At 59.5% G+C, this 20,714-nt stretch overlaps 1 protein-coding gene across 1 annotated transcript; it reads left to right on the top strand.

The window, feature by feature from the left end:
- The first annotated feature begins 7,453 nt into the window (after positions 1-7,453).
- PHC2 (polyhomeotic homolog 2) lies at positions 7,454-20,230 on the top strand. Its single transcript, XM_084220443.1, has 15 exons — positions 7,454-7,625; positions 10,615-10,800; positions 10,881-11,039; positions 11,111-11,188; positions 11,272-11,433; positions 12,000-12,104; positions 12,173-12,386; positions 12,883-13,214; positions 14,193-14,352; positions 15,671-15,864; positions 17,360-17,489; positions 17,604-17,718; positions 18,235-18,376; positions 18,736-19,030; positions 19,489-20,230. Exons 2-15 carry the CDS (start codon positions 10,657-10,659, stop codon positions 19,641-19,643), a joined length of 2,385 nt encoding a protein of 794 aa, XP_084076569.1. The 5' UTR covers positions 7,454-7,625; positions 10,615-10,656; the 3' UTR covers positions 19,644-20,230.
- The last annotated feature ends 484 nt before the right edge of the window (positions 20,231-20,714 follow it).

Below are 20,714 nucleotides of genomic sequence, written 5' to 3'. Positions count from 1 at the left end.
ACCCCAACGCTAAATTCCTCAGGCACTAAATATTCCAGGCACTGAATTCCCAACGCTAAATTCCTCAGGCAGTGAATTCCCCGGAGCTCAATGCCCCAGGAGCTTTCTGCTCATCCTGCTTCAAACACGCCAGTGAAAAAATTCCCAGCACAACTAAAAGAAGTGGCTCCATTCGGGGATATCCCCCCAATCCCAGAGTTTAATCCATTTTCAGATTAATTGGGGGGGTTTAATTAACTCAAGGATGGTTTGAAGCTCTACAAGGCAGTGCATTCCCAGGGTTGGTGGGATTCCAGGTGGGAAATGGGCTGAATTTCTGGATGGATCCCACAGGGTAATCATGAGCTGGGAAAGATAACAAAAATAAAAATAATTTAAAATAATAATTATTAATAAATTAAAAAGAATCATTTTTAATGCTGCTAAATCAAGGATTTCAGCTGCAGGGAAGGGAATGGATCCACCAAAGCAGCCAGTGCTGGTGGGGCTGGGGTGGTTTGGGATGGACGGACGGATGGTGGGGCTGGAGCTGACACCAAGTGGATGGAAATTGTAATTCCTGCTCTGGGAGCAGAAAAGGGAAGATTTGGGGGAAAAAAAGAGGGGTAATCACAAAAAAAAAAAAAAAAAAAAAAAAGAAAAAATCAAAAAAAAACCCAAAACAAAACAACAACAACCAACCAAACAAAACCAAACCAAAACACTCTTCAGACCAGAAAAAAATGGTGCTAAAAAAGCCAATTTGGAGCATCCAGAAGAATGGGGTGGGGGGTGAGAGGGGGCTGGGATGGGATGGGACGAAGAGCCCACGTCAGCAGGAGATTTCCTTTGGAAAAGTACCCAAAGCCACGGCAAATAAACGGAATAAAGCCCCAAAGGTGGCTTGGAATTTTTATGTAACTTTGTTCTTGTGTTTTGTGACCGTTCCTGGCTTGGATTGGGGGTGCTGGGGATGGGGAGGGGGCACGGGGGGGCGTGTTTAGGGTGCTGGCAGTGACCTTTGTGTGCCTGGAAGGGACAGAGGGGACACTGTGGGTGACACTGACAGCCCTGGGCTCTGCCAGGGAGGGGACACGGTGACACTGGGGAGTGGCACCTGGGGATCAGCCCAGTGATCCACCGAGGATCTGCAGCCCAGATCTCAGAAGAAGTCAGAATTTTGCCCCCCAAAAAGACCTTTGTACCCCAAAAAAGGCCTCTTTTTTTAGAAAGAGCATTTTTTCCACAAAAAAAAAGCCTTTTCTTTCCTCCAAAAGCAGCCATTTTTCCTGAAAAAAGATATTTCTTTACAAAAAAGGCACATTTTCCCCCCAGAAAATCACCTCTTCCTCCTCAAAGCATGAGTTTTATTCCAAAAAGCTCAGTTCCTGCAAAGAAATGAACATTTTTTTCCCCACAAAAGTTTTTTTTACTAAAAAAAAATTTTCTTACCCCAAAATTTCTATTTTCTCAAAGCCAAATTTGTTTTCAAAAAAATATAAAGCATTTCTCCCACCAGTTTTTCCCATGAAAGCTTTTTTTTGCTTTATTTTTCTCACCAAACCCCACGTTTTAGTCTCCATTAAGACCTTTGTTCCCCAAGAAGAAGTTGCTTTAAAAAACAAACAAACAAACAAACAACCTACTTTTTTAAAAAGCTTTTTTTTCCCCAAAAAAGCACTTTTTTTTACTCAAGAAAAAGGGGTTTTGTCTCTCAAGAAAAGCATCTTTTCCAAAAAACCCTCTTTAGTTAAAAAAAAAAGGCTTTTTTTTCCCAAACCCATTTTTCTTTGTAGAGTATAGAGAATTTCTTTGTAGAGCTCTAAAGTCCATTTTCTGCCTTTTCTTTTCCCTGTAAAAAAAATAGACTATTTGGATTTTTTAAAAGCAGCCGTTTTTTTCCAGCAAGTCTGTTTTTTCCAAGGAAAAAAAGCCCCTTTTTCCCTCCAAAGCTTTTTCTTAACAAAGTCCACTTTAAAAAAAAAGTATTTTTTCCTCTCAAAAAAGAAGCCTTCTTTTAAAAATAAATAAAACCACTTTTTTTCCTAAATCCTCTTTCCCCCTTTTTCCCCTCAAAAGCTTTTATTTTTTTTTAATGGTACCTTATTCCAGGGAAAGATAATCTTTTTTTCTGCAAAACTCCTTTTCCCTATGAAAAAAAGTCCTTTTCCCCCCCAATAAAAGGGGGAAATTAAAAAAAATGTAATGTAGTGTAATGTAATGTAATGTATTGTAATGTAATGTAATGTAACGTAATGTAACGTAATGTAATGTAATGTAATGTAACGTAATGTAATGTAATTTTAATTTAATTTAATTAATTTTACAAATTAAAAAAAATATATCAGCACCTGACTTTTTACAAAAAAATCCGATTTTTTTCCTTTAAAAAAACAGTCTTTTTGCCGGGATTGGTGCGGTGCGGGGCCGGGCAGGCCGGATATGATCCGGCTCCGCTCACATCAGAAAATATCCGGTCCCATTGTTCGGGGGAGCCGCGCCGCGTCCGTGCTTTGTTCCCTCGGGACCCCTTGGGATCCACATAAATATTTGGAGAGCCCCAACGCGCGGGAAGAAGGACGAGAAATTTTTTTTTTTTTTTCTCTCCCCCCAACCCCCCCTCCTTCATCTCCCAAACCTTTATTTTTTTGGGGCCAAATGTGACTTTTTGTACCTTGGGACGGAAATTTCCGGCTGGAAACCCAACCCTGCGCCTGGTGGGAGGCTGAATGGGAGCCCCGCAGGGTGGGAACAATGCGGATTTGGGATGAAAAGCTTTTCCCGGCCGGTTCCCCGGAGCGCGGCGGATCCGCCGTGGCTCGGTGCCCGCGGGATGCGCGGAGCGCGGCGCTCCCGGGGCGCGCTCGCTCCGGGGTTGGTTCGGGGGGTTCCGTGCGCAGAGCTGTGGGATTCACATCCTGATTCACATCCTGATTCGCATCCTCTGGAGCTGGGAGAAGCAGAGAATCACAGAATCACAGAATGATGAGGTTGGAAAAGACCTCCAAGATCATCAAGTCCAACCCATGCCCTGACACCTCAACCAGACTACAGCACCAAGTGCCATGGCCAGGCTTTTTTTAAACACTTCCAGAGATGGGATTCCACCACCTCTCTGGGAAGAGCATTCCAGGACTTTATTATTCTTTCAGTGAAAAATTTCTTCCTCATATCCAACCTGTCCTTTCCCTGACATGGCTTGAGACTGTCTCCTCTGGTTCTGTCAGTTCCTGCCCAGTTCCTGACCCCCACCTGTGCACAGCCTCCCTTGAGGAATGGAATGAAAGGATCCTAGAAGAACCACCCAAAGAGCTTTCCAAGGAAGCCTAGGAGAACTTCCCCAAAAAAACCTAAACCTCCCTTCAGGAAGGTGTAGGGAGCAATAAGGTCACCTCTAAGCCTCCTCTTCTCCAGGCTAAACAGCCCCAGCTCCTCAGTGATGTCCCCTGTCCCTCACTGGTGTGTCCCTGCTCCTCATCACTGATGTCCCAGACCCTCAGCAGCAATGTCCCCATCCCTTGTCAGTGACATCCTGTTCCTTTCCAGGTGTTGTCCCCTTCCCCATCCTTCACTGGGGTGTCCTGTCCTCATGCTCATCCCTCATGGTCACTGAGCCACAGAATGATGAGGTTGGAAGAGACTTCCAAGATCATCGAGTCCAACCCATGCCCTGACACCTCAACCAGACTATAGCACCAAGTGCCATGTCCAGGTTTTTTAAACACTTCCAGAAATGTGTTAAAATGATCAAAACAATTCTTGTCTCATTTGCTGTGCCTGTGTTTGTTCACGAGTGGAACGCATTGTGGAAGGTTGTTTGCCTGAAGGGAATTGATCGATTACCTGAAGGGAATTGAAAATTGGGCTCTGTGTGAGTGTTTTGATTCACTGACCAGTTAAACCCAGGTGTGTGTGTGTGTGGGGACTGTCACTGACAGTCACGAGATGCTGTGCAGAGTTGAGTGCTTGGCAGATTCAGTTTAGATGTAATGTAACATAGTGTAGAATAATATAGTGTAATAAAGGAATTAATTAACCTTCTGATATCCATGGAGTCTTCCTCGTCATTCTTCCCTGCCACAGGGGTTGCCTTGCTCCCATACAGAGCTGCCCCCTGATGGGGTTGGGGTGAGGGACAGGGGGTAAACCCTATCCCAAAATATTGGGGATTCAGGGATGAGGGGTGGGACATGGAATGGGGGATCCATCCACCAAGGATAGGGATGCAGGGCTGAGAGGGGGAATGGGAAATGGGGATCCATCCAGGGGAATGGGAAAGGGGATCCATCCCATCCAGGGGGAATGGGAAACAGGGATCCATCCCATCCAGGGGGGATGTGAAACAGGGATCCATCCCATCCAGGGGGGATGTGAAACAGGGATCCATCCCATCCAGGGGGAATGTGAAACAGGGATCCATCCCATCCAGGGGGAATGTGAAACAGGGATCCATCCCATCCAGGGGGAATGTGAAACAGGGATCCATCCCATCCAGGGGGAATGTGAAACAGGGATCCATCCAGGGGGGATGTGAAACAGGGATCCATCCCATGTGGGGGGAATGTGAAACAGGGATCCATCCCATCCAGGGGGGATGCGAAACAGGGATCCATCCTATCCAGGGGGAATGGGAAACAGGGATCCATCCTATCCCATCCAGGGGGGATGCGAAACAGGGATCCATCCTATCCAGGGGGAATGGGAAACAGGGATCCATCCCATCCCAAAGGAATGTGAAATAAAGATCCAGCCCATCCAGGAAGAATGTGAAATGGGGATCCATCCCATCCAGGGCAATTTGAAATGGGGATCCATCCCATCCAGGAGGAATGTGAAATGGGGATCCATCCCATCCCAAAGGAATGTGAAATGAGATCCATCCCATCCAGGGGGATGTGAAATGGGGATCCATCCCATCCCAAAGGAAGCCTCAGCTCTGGGATGAGGGATGCCAGTAGCCCTCCATGGTGACTCCCAACCTCTGTCCCAGGGGGCACTGGATGGGGATTTTTTGGGTTGAAAAGGGCAGGATTTGGTTGTGGAGAGGGGTGGTGGGGTGGGATCTGGAAATCTGGGATCCTACAGGGGGCAGAAAAGGGGAAAAAGAGGAAAAAAGGGGGGGAGTGCAAAGAGAAAACAAAGAGGGAAAATAGGGAAAAGAGAGGGAATGAGGGTAAAGGGGGAAAAACAGGGGATAAAGGGAAGGGGAAGGGGAGAAGAGAGTTGAGGGAGAGAGGAAAAGAGGAGGGCAAAGGGGAAAAGAAGGGAAATGGGGGGAATGGGAAAAGCAAGAGAGAAGGAGGAAGATGGGAAAAGTGGAAGTAAAACGTGGGGAAGGGGAATAAAGGGAGGAAAATGGGGAGAAAGAGGAGGGAAAACAGGGGGAAAGTGAGGGAAAAGAAAAAGGTCGAGGGCATAAAGGGGAGGAAGGGAGGTAAAGTGGGAAAAGAGGAAAAATAAATGGGGAAAAGGGGTGGAAGGAAGAAAAAAAGCAGGAAAAACAGGAAAAACAAGGGAAAGGAGGAAAAGGGGATGATAGGAAAGGAAAACAGGACAAAACAGGAGAAATAGGGGAAAGGGAGGAAATAGAGATGAAGCAGGAGGTAATAGAGAGAAACAGGAGAAACAGGGCAGACAGAGAAAAAGCAGGATGAAATTGGGGGGGGGGGGGGGGAGGGTAAATGGGGGAAAGTGGGGAAAGGAGAGAAATCTGGAAATCCGGGGGGAACCAGGGAGAGCAGGGGTGAAGAGGGAGAGCGGGACCGGCGGGACCGGCCCTGCCCGAGCCCCGGCGCCTCCCCGCGGCAGCGGCTGCGCGGCCCCCGAGGGGTCGGGACGTGCCCAGAGAGCCCCGAGGGCCCCCCCAGATCCCCCAGGGCCCCACAGCCACCCCCGTATCCCCACAGCGCCTCAGTGTCCCCACACAGCTCTCCCAGAACCCCCCAATGCCCCCCCAATTCCTCTCCTTAGCCCTTGCAGCCCCCCAGTTTGCCCCAGTGCCCCCTCACAGGTCTTGGGGCCCCCCTGCCTGCTCAGTGTCCCCCGTGTCCCCCGCAGTGTCCCCAGCACTGCGCAGAGCCCTCCCGGTGTCCCCGCTGCCCGGAGCCGGTCCCGTCCTCGCACGGAGGGCACCCCGAGTGTCCTGGGGGGGGACGGACCCCAGCTCGGAAGGGCTCTGGTGGCCACGAGTGACCCACGAGGGCACCGGTGCCACCTTCCCCCCGCGGTGCCGACCCCGAGCATGCCCGGGGGGACACGGGAAACACCGGGGACCGGGGCCACCCCCCCCGCACGGCAGCATCCGCCCGCTACCGGCGCTGGACTCCCCCGCGGTGACCCCGGGTGACCGCAGGAAACGCCGGGCATCGGTGCCACCCCCTCCCCGCTGCAGCCGTCGGTAACGACCCTGGGCACCTCCGGGAACATCCCCGGGCCAGCCCCGACAGCTCCGGGGCACCGGCACCGGCCCCGGGACCGCCGGACCGACCACCGGGGACGGTGTCAGCGCCCCCCGCCAAGCCATGCGGCCGGTGTGTGCCCTCAGCATCCCCGGGTGACCGCAGGAAACACCGGGGACGGCTGTCACCGGCCGGTGTGTGCCCTCAGCATCCCCGGGTGACCCCCGGTGGCGGCGGGGGCCGATGCCATCGTCCCTCCAGCGCCGGTGCCGGTCCTGGGGCAGCCCCGAGGTGACTCCGAGCAGCAGCGGGGACCCCGGTCACCTTCCCCCGCTGTGGCATCCCGCCCATCCCGGCCCCCAGCACTTTTCGGGGTGACTCCTGGAAACACCGGGGACCAGCGGCACCATCCCCACGCCGCGGCATCCCGCCAGCACCGACCCTCGGGGTGACTCGGCGTGGCACCAGGGACAGAACCACCACGCCTGTCTCGCTGCCTCCCTCCGGTAGCGACGCTCAGCATCCCCAGGGTGACCCCGGGTGACCCCGGCGGCGGCAGGGACCGGTGCCACCATCCCCAGGCTGCAGCATCCCGCCCTGGGCAGCGCCGGGGTGACTCGAGCGACCCCATGCGCCAGCGGCGACCGGTGCCACCAACTTCACTTCATGCGTCTTCTTGTCCGAACCGGCTCTCAGCATCCTCGGGGTGACCCCGGGCGACCCCCGGGAACGGCAGGGACCGCCGCCAGCATCCCCAGGCCGCAGCGTCCCGCCGGGCCTGACTCTGGGCAGCCCCGGGATGGTTCAGGGAATCACGGACGAGCGGAACTCCGCCGCCCCCGCCTCCTGGCCCCGCCGGTCCGGGCCCGCTCCCCTCGGGCGCATCCGCGCCCCCTCCTCTCGCCGCTCTCCGTTGCCATGGCGACCCCGCTCACCGCCCCCCCCCCCCCCGGGGGTTGCCATGGCGAGCGCGAGCAGCGGGCGCGCGGCGCGGTGGGCGGGGCACGCGGGGCGGGCGGGGCGGCGATTGGCCGGGCGGCGCCACGTGACGCGCGCAGGAATGCAAATGAGCGATGGCCTCGCGCCGCCGCCGCGCCGCCGCCTGAGGGAGGGAGGAGGGAGCGGGCCCGGCCCGGCCCCGCCGGGACCCCCGCAACCCCCGCGCCCCCCGCTCCGGGACCCCCCGGCGGCCCCCGGGCCATGGCACAGCCCGCCCGCCGCCTCCGCCTCGCCCGGCCCGGCCCGCAGGTACCGCGCGTGCCGCCGCTACCGGGCCCCGGCGGCTTTGTCTGGGCCGGGGGGGGGGGGGGGGAAGGGGGGGAATGAGGGGAGGGGGGGCCGCGCATGCGCACCCGCCGTGCCTCAGTTTCCCCACCCGGGGCCGTGGCCCCCGCCGTTCCCCCCCACCGTGAATCCCCCATTTGCCACCCCATCCGTGTCTCCCCTCCTTCCCTTTCTCCTGCGCCCCCTCCTCTGGTTCTGGACTCCCTTATTATTATTACTGTTATTATTGCCCAGCGCCCACCATCATATTCCAGTGCCCCCGTGTTATCTCTGGTGCCCTATACTATATCTGACCCCCTTGTCTTCTATCTCACCCCTTGCCATCATATCTCACTCCCCATCTTCCACCCCCTTTAATGATTTTGCACTGTTAGTATTATTCCCACCCCCACCATCAAATTCCAGTCCCTGCTGTTTTATCTGTCTCCCCCTTTATTAAACTTGATCCTCTCTTTTCTTTTCTATCCCACCCCACTAGTGTTTTCCACCCCTCACCAGGACCTTGCATCCCCCCTCTTATTTTGCACCCACTTATCATTCCCTGTGTCATATCCTGCTGCTCCCTATCCTGCACCCCTTTATTATTATTTTTGCTCACCCCCAATCATATTTCAGTGCTTGCTGTTACCTCTGACCCCCTATGTTGTATCTGACCCCCCAGTGTGATATCTGACCTCCCTCACTTCTATCCAACCCTGTCATTAGTGTTTTCCCCTCTTTCCCATTATCTTCCACCCCCTCCTCTGCTTTTGCTCCCTCTTATTATTATTCCCACCCCATCATCATTTTCCAATCCCCACTCTTTTATCTGAGCCCCCCCTTTTCTATCCCACCTTCCCACCATATCCACCCTTCACCAGGACCTTGCATCCCCCCTTATTCCAAACCCCCATATTTATTATTCCCCCCATATTGCTCCACAGTGCTGCTCACTCTCCCATCTCCCCCCTCTATATCCCATATTGCCCCCACACCCTGTCTGTATTCCATCATACTCCTCCAAGATTTCCCTACCCCCTCATCGTTTGCCACCCTCATTTTGGGCTCAGCTCAGGGAATTCCAGCTCTTCCTGTCCTGCTGTGGGACCCCACCATGTTCCTCCCACCCCAGTGGGTCCCAGCAGTACTCAAATCTTCCCTTTTTTTGGTATTTTGGGTGGGTGTAATGGTTTGGGGGTTTGACCTCTGGGTCAAAAGTGAGGTATCCCCACCTGACACCCCAAATTCCCTGGTGGGGTTTGGTGTGGGTGAGGACAGCAGGCTTGTACCCACAATGGGTGGGAGCTGTGGGGGGCTTAGCCCACCCCTGGAGGATTGAGCCCAGATGGGCCTGGTGTGATCCCTCTGTGTCAGTCACTGCGGTGACCCCGTGTCACCTTGCTGCCACCAGAGCAGGAAAACCGGGTCTGTGGCTGTTGGGTGGGAAAAGTGTGCCTAAAGCCTCTCCAGCTGATGGTAAACACGTGCCATGGATGCAGACCCGAGGGTGGGCAGTGTCCCAGGCCACATGGACTGCCACAGCCATGGACACGTGGCTGTCCCACCCTGTGCTTTGCCACAGTGGCACCTCAGGGGACAAAGCCCCGTGGGCTATGGGAGGCCAGGACATCGCTGCTGCCACGTCCCCCATGTGCCAGGCTGGGATGGCCTGCTGTGGCCGTGCTGTGGCGTGGTGACCGAGGCCACCCTCAGTGGCTGCTGTCCGTAGTCCTCAGTGTCCCACCCTGTTGTCCCTGGTCCCGCTGTGGTGGCACTGCAGGGGCTCAAGCAGGTGACCCGTGGTGGCCGTGGGTGGCTGTCGGTGACCCTGGAGTTTCATGGCCACCACAGTGGCTGTGGTGACAGAGCTGCCACACACAAACCCCCCTGTCTGGCCCCCACAGCACTATCCTCATCCTCCTCCTGTTCTGTCATGCTGTCCATCCCCTTCCTGCCATCCATTCATCCCTCTTCCTCCTTCCATCTGTCTTTCCCCTCATCCATTTCCTCTGTCCATTCTTCCTTGCATCCTTGCTTCCCTCTCCTGTGTCCATCCAGCCTTTCTTCCACCCTCTCCTCCCTTTTGTGTCTTTTCATCTGTCCATACTTCTTCCCTCCTATCTGGTCTGTTCTTCCATCCATCCCTTGGTCCCTCACTTTCCTGCTTTCTTCAGCATTTCCTGCTCTCCTTGGATCATTTCCTCATTCTGTCCATCTTTCTATCCATTCCTCATTCTTCCCTTCCGTTCTTAGAGCCATCATTCCTTCTGTCTGTTGTTTATTCTGTCCTCTTATCCATCCTTCCTTCCATCCTTGACCCCTCCTTCCTTTTGTCTTTCCTGTCCTTCTTGTCTCTTCTTCCTGACTTACTTCTATCTGTCCTTATGTCCATCCTTTTTTCCCTCCCTCCCTCTTCCCCTCCATTTTCCCTTCTGCCCATCCATCCTTCCATTTGTCCATCCCTATCCTTCTCCTGTTTGTCATTCTCTCTGTCCTTCCATCCTTCATCTCTTTCCTGCTTCCACCTGTTCTTATGTCTACTCTTTCCTAGTTCCATAACTCCCTGAGTTTATTTCCTTCCTCTCTTTCCCTCATTTCCTTCTCTCCATCTGTCTCTTTCCTGCTTCCCTCCATTTCTCCTTTCCTTTTGTCTGTCTGTCCCTTCATCCCTCTCTTCCTCCAGTCCATCCTTCAATCCATCCCTACCTCCTCACCTGCATCTCTCTGCCTCCCAACCTTCCCTCTGTCCATCCTTCCTCCTGTCCTTTCCTTCCCTCTCTTCTGTCCATCCTGCTGTCCATGCTCCCTTTCCCATTTTCCCTGGGGCACTGACCCCAGTTTAGTGGAGGAGGATGACCCGCAGGGTCTCTCATCATTCTTCCTCTACCCCACCTTCCTCCTCCTGTGTGCTTCCAGCCCCCCGTTCCCCATCCAGACACAATGGATCCCCCCTCACTCTGTTCCTCCTCCCCAGCTCTAGTCTGACCCACTTCCACCATCCCGCCCCGGCCCCGCCATGGAGAATGAGCAGCTCCCAGCTCCAGCTCCCGCCAGCAGCGCCGGTGGCACGGCCCCAACGCCCGCCAGCACCGCGGCCACGCGCCCGCCCGGGCCCCAGATCTCCGTCTACAGCGGCATCCCCGACCGCCAGACCGTGCAGGTACGGGGCTGGGGGCACCGCAGGGTTGGGGGTCTCTGGGGGGCCGTGGCACAGCCCGGGGCCACATTTCCTCCCCAAAGGTGATCCAGCAGGCGCTGCACCGGCAGCCCAACACGGCGGCGCAGTACCTGCAGCAGATGTACGCGGCTCAGCAGCAGCACCTCATGCTGCAGACGGCCGCGCTCCAGCAGCAGCACCTCACCAGCGCCCAGCTCCAGAGCCTGGCCGCTGTCCAGCAGGTACGGGCGCCCCGCGGGCACGGGGGGTCGCTCGGGGCTGGCACACCCCTCACCTTCGGCTCTTCCCCAAGGCAAGCCTGGCGGCGAACCGGCAAAGCAGCTCCTCGGGGGGCAACAGCACCCAGCCGGCCCCGGCACAGCAGCCTACGGTGAGTCCCTCAGCCTGACAGCACCCACCCACCTGTGCCTGCCCATGCCAGCACCCCGACCTTCTCCTGGTGCCCCGTTCCAGATCAACCTGGCGACGTCGCCGGCGGCGGCGCAGCTGCTGAACCGGGCGCAGAGCGTGGGGCCTGGGGCGTCGGGCATCGCTCAGCAGGCCGTGCTGCTGGGCAACACCGCCTCACCCGCCCTCACTGCCAGCCAGGCCCAGATGTACCTGCGGGCACAGATGGTAAGGGTGGGGCTGCGACGTGCAAAGCCTCAGCGTCCTGATGGGGTGCCCAGGGCCATTGGGGTGCCCATCATCCTGTTGTGGGGTGACTGGGACCCACACAGTGCACATGGCCGTGCTATGACACTGTAGGGGTGCTCATTGCTCTGCGTGGGATGCCTGGGACCCTTGGGGAATCCATAGGGTGCCCAGAGTCTATGGGGTGCCCCCCACCCTCCTGGGGGTCCGAGGACCCCACAGGGTGCCTGTTACCCTGCTGTGAGGTGTGTAGACTTCGTGAGGTGCCTTCACTCAGCTGAGGGAACCTGGCCCCCATATAGGGTGAACCCCATCCCACTGGGGATGCTCAGACACCGCAGGACACCCAGAGTCCCATTGGGGGTACCCAAGCAGGTGCTCTTTGCCTTTGGGGGGGCATTGGGACCCTATAGGGTGCCCTCCCCCACACTGGGCGTGCATAGATAGAGAGATACCCATGTGCCACCCTGTAGGGACACAGAGGAGGGACACACAGGGTGTGCCACCCCTGACATGGTGAGCCGTGCACCCACTCTCCCTGTCCCCAGCTCATCTTCACACCCACGGGCCCCGTCAGCGCTGTCCGGCCCGAGAGCCCCGCGCCGGCCCCTCCACCGGCCCCGCCACCTGCCCCACCACCCACCACCCCTCAGGTGAGTCTCCCCACCCCTGCCAGCCCCCCAAAATCTGCCCTGGCACCTCTGACCCGCTGCCGTTGCAGGTGCACAGCCTGGCCCTGCGCCCCGCCGGCCCCCACCTCCCTGCCCTGGCCATGAAGCCCCCCGGGGGTGCCCCTCCCCGGGCTGGCCCCCCCCGGGGGCCCCCGCCCGACCCCCCCGCCGAGCACCTCAAAAAGGCCGAGGGGCACGAGGGCCGCGCCCATGCCCTGGCCCGCACCACCGCCCCCGCTGCCACCCACCCGCTCGTCACCCCAGGTAAGGGGCTGCTCTGGGGCGGGGACACCCCTGGGTGCTGGGGGAGTCACCGGGGTTGTTCACTCTGAAGCCTAGTGATGGCCCACACGGGTGTCCTGTAGTTGTCACCTGCCTGTGTTTGGGACCTTCTGGGTCCGTCCCCTCACTGGCAGGGCCCTGCTCAGATGGGTCTCAGCACCCATAGGATCCCAGGGTCCTGTGGGGTGCAGGGGGCTGGGGCAGTCAGGGTGTGAGCCAGGGGACTCCGTGGAGTGCTGGAGCCTGGGGTGCTGCACTGGCATGGCTTCCAAAATTGGGGACCCCCCGCCCCGGGACAGCCTGAGTGCAGCTTCCTTTATCAGCAGCAGGAGCTGGCAGAGCTGATTGTCCGAGGGCACCAGAGGGAACAGATCCAGAGTGAGCAGCAGCCTGCTGGAGGGGGATGCTGGGGGTGGGTCCCGTGGGGCTGAGGTGGTGGTGCTGAGGGGGATCTCTGTCCCCGTTGCTGTCCCCACAGCTTACGCCCCGCTGCAGCCCCCCCAGTTCCTGCAGCAGCCGACGAAGCCGATGCAGCCGCAGCCGCCGCAGCCGCAGCAGCAGTTCGTCATCCAGCAGCAGCAGCAGCTGGGCCCCCGGGGGCAACCTCCCTCAGGCCCCCCCACAACCCCCCAGCTCCAGCCCCTGCCCCCTGCCAGCCCCAGCCCGGGCCCCCAGCCCAAAACAGGGGTCCCCCAGGGAGCGGGGGGCGAGGGTGGCCCCCCCAATGGGCACCCTGGCTGCCACGCTGCCCCCCGCAAGATCCAGCACGCCTCGGCTGTCATCCTGCAGCTGCAGCCCGCCGGCCCCACGGTGAGGGGCCCCCACACCTCCTCCCAAACCTTCATCAAGAGGGGCCCCCAAACATCCCCCAAAGCCTTCCCAAGCCTCCCCCCAAACCCTCACAGTGAGGGGCCCCCGAGCCCCTTGGTGGGGGGAAGGAAGGAGGAATGGGGGCACGGGAGTGGGGGAGGCTGGGGAGTCAGCTGTGTGCACACGCACGTGGGTGTGCAAGTGCACAGTCCCTGCACACGTGTGTGTGCGTGTGTGTTCCTGAAATGTGCATGGGGGCCCAGCTGTCACATCAGTCTGCAGGTGTACAGGTGTGCATGCTCAGGCCACCCTGCATGCGTGTACCTGTGCACAGGTTTGCCCCATCCGTGGCACTTTGGTGGCTGTGTGTACCTGGTCCTGTGCCATGGGGAGCATGTGGCTGATGCGTGTGTGTGTGCACGTGTTTGATCTCGTATGTCTGACCGTGCATGTGTGTCCTGGACCCATACACGTGTGTGTGCACAGCTTTGCCAGATGCATGCAGGTGCATGTGTGCCTATGTGCATGTGTCTGCTCCTTGCATGTGTGTGCATACTCAGGTCCATGCACATGAGTGCAGACATGCTTGCCTGGCCCATGTGTGTGCACCTGTGCTTGAGCCATGTGTGTCTGGCCTATGCATGTGTGTGACACTCGCGCCAGCCCTGTGCACGTGTGTGTTTGTGGGGGCGTGTACAGGCTCCTTGCACACGTATGAAAATGTGCGTGCCAGATCAGGTGTGTCTGGACACGCGTGCCCGACTGTGACACACGTGGGTGCATGTGCATGCCCGCTCTAGGCACATGCTGTGTGTGACCCATGCACAGGTGTGCACGCTCCAGTCATGCAGGTGCATGTCCCTGTGACATCCTGCACACGCACCTGCCCCGAGCCCCGCACGTGCGTGTGCACACTTGAGCCCCCGCCCATGTGTGTGCACACCTGACCCTGCCCCACGCGTGTCCCTGCCACCACAGCCGTCCCTCGGGGTCCCCGAGGGCGCCCGCCGGGACCCGCTGCCCGTGCCGAGGAGCGCCGAGAGCCCGCCTGCCGCCCCGCCGCAGCCCCCCGCCCTCTCGCCGCCCGCCGCGCCCCCGGGCCCCGACACCCCCGAGGGCGAGCGGCCCCTCACGCACGGTAAGCGCCCGCCCCGCTCCCACAGGCCCCACTCGCGGGGTGCTGCCCCCCAAGTCCCGCTGCGGCGGGGCCGCTGAGCCCGGGCAGCGCCGCGGGGCCGCGGGCTGGGTGCGGCGCGCGCCGCTGCCGCGAGGGGGCGCGCGCGCGCCTCGCTCTCACGCGCTGAGGGCACCCGAGGGGCGGGGCCGTGGCTACGCCCCTTTCTGTGGCGCGCGGGCTGGGGGGCGTGGCCACACCTAAGGCTCCGCCCGGGCTGCGTGGGGGTGCAACCGGGGTGGGGGCGTGGCCACGCCCGTGCAGGCCCCTTGTGGGGTGAGGCCCCGCCCCTGATGGCGGGGGCGCGGGAGGCGGGGCCTTGCGGGGAGGGCGTGTCCAGGGCTCCGGGCGCGCGCGGCGGCAGCGCCCGCCAATGGGTGCGCGGGGGCGTGTCCGCGGCAGGCCCCGCCCCCGCCGCCGCCTTTGTCCCCGCTCGGCCCTGGCCCCGCTCCCGGCGCCGCTCCCGCCGCAGCCCCGGCCCGGGCCCCCCGCCATGGCCCCCCCGAGCCCCTGAGCGCCCGGTGAGTGAGCGCCGACCGCGGCGGCCAGGCTCGGCCCGGGGCGGCGGCGGCTCTGACCTCACTTCCGCATCCGCCCCCGGCCCCGGTCCGGCCCCGCGGCCCGGGCGAGGGAGGGGCGGGGGCAGCGGTAGCCGCCGCCGCCGCCGGACAAAGGTGATGGGGGTGCCGGGGCCTGCGCGGCCCGAGGGTCCCGCCGGGCCGAGGCGGCCTGGAGAGGAGAGGAGCCGGGGCGGGCTGGGCCGGGGCCAGCGGGCCGCGCCGGGCTGTGCTGTGGCTTTGCCGTCTGTGCTGGGGCTTACTGGGATCTTACGGGCGTAGATGGGGCCCTGCCGCGGCGGTACCGGGATGTACCGCGGCCCTAGGGGGCAGTTCGGGCCTTTCTGGGGTCGTGCTGGGCTGTGGTGGGGCAGATCGGGGCTTTCCGGGTTGGATCGAGCCCTGTTAGGGCCTTTCTGGGGCAGATCGGGGCTTTCCGCCGTAGATGGAGCCCCGCCGGGGCAGACGCGGCCTTGCCGGTGCCTCGCAGCGCCGCGCTGGGGCTGTCCCGTTCCCTGCGGGCTCTGGGGCCGTGTCCGGATCCCTCCGGGTATTTTGGGGGCCCTTTCCCCCTTTTGGCACCCCCCGAGGGCCGCCCGGGGCTCGCTTGGCGGCGCTGGGAGCGGCAGCAGCTGCTCCCCGTTCCAGCTGTATGGAAATCGCGGCCCCGCGTCAGCGCGGCGTCAGCGCCCGCCCCTCACCCGCGTGTCCCCCGCTGTCCCCAGAGCCCCCCGAGCGCCTCCATGCGCAGCCCCGCATTCCCGGGATGACCTCGGGCTCCGGCAGCGCTGCCGCCACCGTCGCCGGCGCCGCCCCCCACAATGGTGAGAACAAACCGCCCCAGGCCATCGTGAAACCCCAGATCCTCACGCACGTCATCGAGGGCTTCGTCATCCAGGAGGGCGCCGAGCCCTTCCCGGTAACGTATCCCGCTCTCCCGGAGCCGGGGCTGGGTGCGGGGGGAAGGCTCCGGGCTCTGGGGCGGTGGGGATGGGGCACACGGTCAGGAGTGAACCCCCAGAGCATCCCCTGCTTCGTCATCCGGGAAAGGGCTGAGCTGCTCCCGGTGCGCTCTGTGGTTTTACCTCGTTGCCGAGTGTTTTGTCATTCGGGAAGGGGCTGAGCCCTCCCCGGTAACGGATCCCAGTGTCCCTGCCCTTGTTGCTGGATTTGGGAGGTTGGGAATGGAGCGCCCACCACCGCGAAGCCCCAAATCCTCACCCATTTCATCGAGGACGTCATCCAGGAAGGGGCAGAACCATTCCCAGTAATGTATATCTCTCTCTGCATTCTTATCCCTGAATTTGGGGGTTTTGGGAATGGGGCATCCAAACAGTCATGACCCTCCCCCCCCACCAAAATCCTCCACCCATGTGTTGAGGGTTTCATGACTGAGAAAAGGGCAGAAATGTTCCCAGTTCCTCCTCCCTACCCCCTCTTTCTGGGACAGAGGGATGTTGGGAATGGGCATCCAGGCCTTTGTGAGCCCCCAAATCTTCCCCCACGTTATTGAGGTTTTCATCATTCAGGAAGGGACTGAGCTGTTCCTGGTAACGTATCCACCAATCCGTATCCTCATCCCTGGAATTGTGTGGGTGGGAGCGGGGCTTCTGTCTTGGGGGTTGGGAATGAGGCACCCAGGCAGTTGTGAACCCCCAAATGTTACACACCTCATTCTGTAATTCATTGTCCAGGAAGGGGCAGAACTATTCCTGGTGATGCCTTCCCCTCTCCCTCTCCTTGCTTCTGGGTCTGGGGGCTTGGGAATGGGGCATCCACACCACTGTGAATCCCCAAATCTTCACATTTTTGAGTTCCTTACTGTGCAGGAAGGGGCTGAGCCGTTCCCAGTAATGTATCCCCCTCCACCTGTCCTTGCTTCTGGATGTGGGAAATTGGAAAGAGGGCTCCTGCATTTGGGGGGTTGGGAATGGGATGCCCAAACAATCATGAGCCCCCAAATCCTCACCCATGTTATTGAGCATTTCCATCATCTGGGAGGAGACAGAACTGTTCCAGTAACATACCTGTTGTCCTTCCTGGAGCTGAGGGACTGCAGTTTGGGGGTTGGGAGGGGGTCACTTTGACAATGGTGAACCTCCAAACCTTTGCCCGTGTTATTGAGCACTTTAGCAGCCAGGAAGGGGTAGAATCATTCCTGGTAACGTATCCTCCTCTCCTTATCCTTGCTCCTGGATTTGAGGGGTCGGGAATGGGTCACTCCAAGAATAGTTGGACCCCAAATCCCCACCCTTGTCACCGTCTGCACCCGGGAGGTGCAGAGCTGTACCCTGTGACGCATCCCCCTGTCCTTACCCCCACCCCTGGGTGCGGGGGGTGGGCTGGGCCCTGCCAGCCCCGCGACCGCAGGAAGGAGCCCCTGGGGCACGGGTGCAGCCAGGTGTGTTGCACAGGTGGGCCGCTCCTCGCTGCTGGTGGGGGCCCTGCACAAGCAGTATGCGCAGGAGCTGCTGCCGGACAAGCTCCCAGCACAGGACAACACCACCACCACCGACTCGGACATGGAGGAGCCGTACCTGCAAGGTAGCGCCCGGGCCCCCGGCCCGCCCAGCCCCCGGCAGCCCCCGGGATTCCCCCCGGAGTGCCGCGGCTGAGCTGGCTGGTTTCTCTCTCTGGGTGTCCCTCCACGCCCCCCAGAATCCAAAGAGGAGGGGAACCCCCCCAAGTTGAAGTGTGAGCTCTGTGGCCGCGTTGACTTCGCCTACAAGTTCAAGCGCTCCAAGCGCTTCTGCTCCATGGCCTGTGCCAAGAGGTAACCCCAAAACCCACCCAACCCTTCCGTGCTGGGGTAGAGGTAACCCCAAAACACACCCAACCCCTCCTTGCTGGGGCAGAGGTAACCCCAAAACCCACCCTCTCCTTGCTGGGGTAGAGGTAACCCCTAAAACTCATGCCATCCCTCCATGGCGGGTAGAGGTAACCCCAAAATCCATCCAGCCCTCTCCACAGCCACATAGAGGTAGCCCCAAAATCCACCCAAGCAGGGTAGAGGCAACCCCAAAATCCACCTGACAGAGCAGACATAAACACCAAAACCCATCTGGACCCTCTTCAGTGGAGTAGAGGTACCACAAAATCCACTTGGCAAGAGCAGAGGTAGCCCCAGAAGTCCTTTACCCTGCCAGGGTAAAGGTAACCTGAAAATCCATTCAGCGTGGGAGGGGTAACCCCAAAATCCACCCTTCCCCCCTTCTTCAGTGGGGTAGAGGTATCCCCAAAATTCCCCTGGGGGACTGGGGACCCCCTCCTGAGCTGTGGCTCCCTGCAGGTACAATGTGGGCTGCACGAAGAGGGTGGGGCTGTTCCACCCGGATCGCAGCAAACTCCAGAAACCAGGGGGGCCCCCCCACGGGCGGCGCCGCAGCTGCAAAGGGACCCTGCCCCCCCTGAGCAAGGACAGCAAGAAACAGGTGAGGGGGACACGGGCTGAGCACTCAGGCCAGGGTGTGTCCCCAGTTGGGTTTGGCCTTGGGGCTGGAATTGGAACTGTTCCCAGTTTCAGGAATGTGGGGTGGGCTCCAAGCCTTGGGTTTGTCCCTGACTTTTGGGGGCACAGGGTAGGTGCAGAGTGCAGGATTTACCTCCAGTTGTGGGGACACGGGGTGGGCACTGAGGCTGGGTTTTGGCCTCAGCTGGGGGACATGGGGTGGGTGCTGAGCCTGGGCTTTGTCCCCGAGTTTTGGGAACACGTGGTGGGCACTGAGGCTGGGGTTTGTCCCTGAATTTTGGTGACATGGGGCAGGTGCTGAGGCCAGCACTGCCCCCGCAGCCCCCGGGGTCTGTCCCAGCGGGGTCGGTGACGGCGTCGTTGCAGCTCAACCACAGCCAGGAGGATTCCAGCCGCTGCTCTGACAACTCCAGCTACGAGGAGCCGCTGTCGCCCATCTCCGCCAGCTCCTCCACATCCCGGCGCCGGCAGGGGGAGCGGGACCTGGAGCTGCGGGACATGGAGCTGCCGGACGTGCACGGCCGCGACCTGCCCGGCCTCGGCCACCGCTTCCTGCCCAGCGAGCCCAGCAAGTGGAACGTGGAGGACGTTTACGAGTTCATCCGCTCGCTGCCGGGTGAGGAATGTCCTGGGATGGACGGGGATCTACCAGAGATAGCCAGCGCTGTGGTTTTGGCAAGACTTGTGTCCCTCAGGATGCGTTCAAGGAGGGGTCTACTCAAGGATAACCCCAAAATTGTGGTTTTGGGGAGAGTTTTTTCACAGAGAACCCCAGAGATATATTATTGAGTAGGATTTACACACAGATAATCCCATAAGTATATTTTTGGGGGATGATTTACTCACAGATAACCCCATATTTTTGGGGGGGGGGGGATGGATTCTACTCACAAACCCATTAATATCTGGGGGGAGCAGGGAGACTTACAAATAAACCAAAAGAATAATTGGAGGAGGCCATTTACATATGATAACTCCCTAAATAGATTTTTCAGAGAATTTAAGCACAGAGAAGCCCCTTAGTGTATTTTTGGGGGCTGTGAGAGGGTTTGCTGATGCTGCCCCTCCCCACAGGCTGCCAGGAGATCGCGGAGGAGTTCAGAGCGCAGGAGATCGATGGGCAGGCGCTGCTGCTGCTCAAGGAGGATCATCTCATGAGCACCATGAACATCAAGCTGGGCCCTGCGCTCAAGATCTACGCCCGCATCAACATGCTCAAGGACTCCTGAGGGGGGGGCCGCGGGACCCCACTCCCCCCGCGGGACCCCCGACCCCCCCCGCGGCCCCGGGGAGGGGGCAAGGGGGGGGAGACACTTGTGAGCACACCCCGCCCCCCCTGCCCCCCCGGGGGGTGTAAATAGCCCGTAGCTCTAGAGCCCCCTCCCCCCCTCCAGTTTTGGGGGGTCACCCCCCCTTCTCCAGCAGGGAGGGGGGTCCCCACGTGTTCCCCCGTGTCCCCCCCAGGTCAGCAGAGCCAAGCAGGACGGTTGCCTTAACGTGTGCTCCCTCCCCCAGCTGGGATTGGGGCCCCCAGGGAGGCTTGGACTGCCCCCCAAAGGGGGTCAGGGAGAGGTGGGGGGCGCGGAGGAGGCCTCACCCCCCATTCACACACACCCCCACACACTGGGCTGGTTTTGGGGGCACCTTAGCATAGGACAGTGGTGGGGGTCCCCCCCAGGCAGGTAAGGACCCCCCCACTCCCCCCTCAGCCAGCACGATCTTTTTAAGAAAAGAAAAGGAAAAAAAAAATTGAAAAAAACACATGGTCCCACCCCCCCTTTTCCTGTTTTTTGTTTTTGTTTTTAATAAACACTGAAAAAAAAAAAACAAATCTGGGACTCTCCCAGTTTTCTTCACTTCCCACCTCCAAATTTCTTCTCATGTAAACTAAGTCAGGAACTCAGGGGTGTCCCTGTGGGCAGTGGGGACAGACAGGGTTCACGTGGGGTGACCTGGGGATCCCTGCTGCCCCCGGTTGGGAGGTGGGGGTGATGTGTCCCTCCCAGCAGCCTGTGGTGACAGTGGCACCCTGCACACCTCCAGGTGACCCCCAAGCCCCTGTGCTTAGGGGGACACAGGGTCCTGAGGTGGGGAGGGGCACAGGAGGGGAGGTGGTGGCATGTCCCTGGAGATGTCCCAGGGCACTGACACATCCCTGGAGCTGATGGGCCTGGAGAGAGGTCCCTGGATGTAGCATCTGTATTGAGGTGTCCCCAGAGCTGGTGGCTGTGACATGGCCATGGCACAGTGTCCCCAAGCACTGATGTTGATAAGCACAGTGGTGAGGTGGCCCCAGAGCA

The sequence above is a fragment of the Fringilla coelebs genome (genome assembly GCF_963513975.1).
Source record: "Fringilla coelebs genome assembly, chromosome: 22".
Lineage (NCBI taxonomy): Eukaryota > Metazoa > Chordata > Aves > Passeriformes > Fringillidae > Fringilla > Fringilla coelebs.
The sequence above is the reverse complement of the archived record's forward strand: the minus strand, read 5'-3'. Positions and strand labels throughout refer to the sequence as shown.

Coding starts and splice junctions, on each gene's coding strand:
- PHC2 (XM_084220443.1), top strand. CDS start 10,657: ATGGAGAATGAGCAGCTCCCAGCTCCAGCTCCCGCCAGCAGCGCCGGT. Junction 10,801..10,880: donor CCGACCGCCAGACCGTGCAG/GTACGGGGCTGG, acceptor TCCTCCCCAAAG/GTGATCCAGCAGGCGCTGCA. Junction 18,377..18,735: donor GCAAGGACAGCAAGAAACAG/GTGAGGGGGACA, acceptor CTGCCCCCGCAG/CCCCCGGGGTCTGTCCCAGC.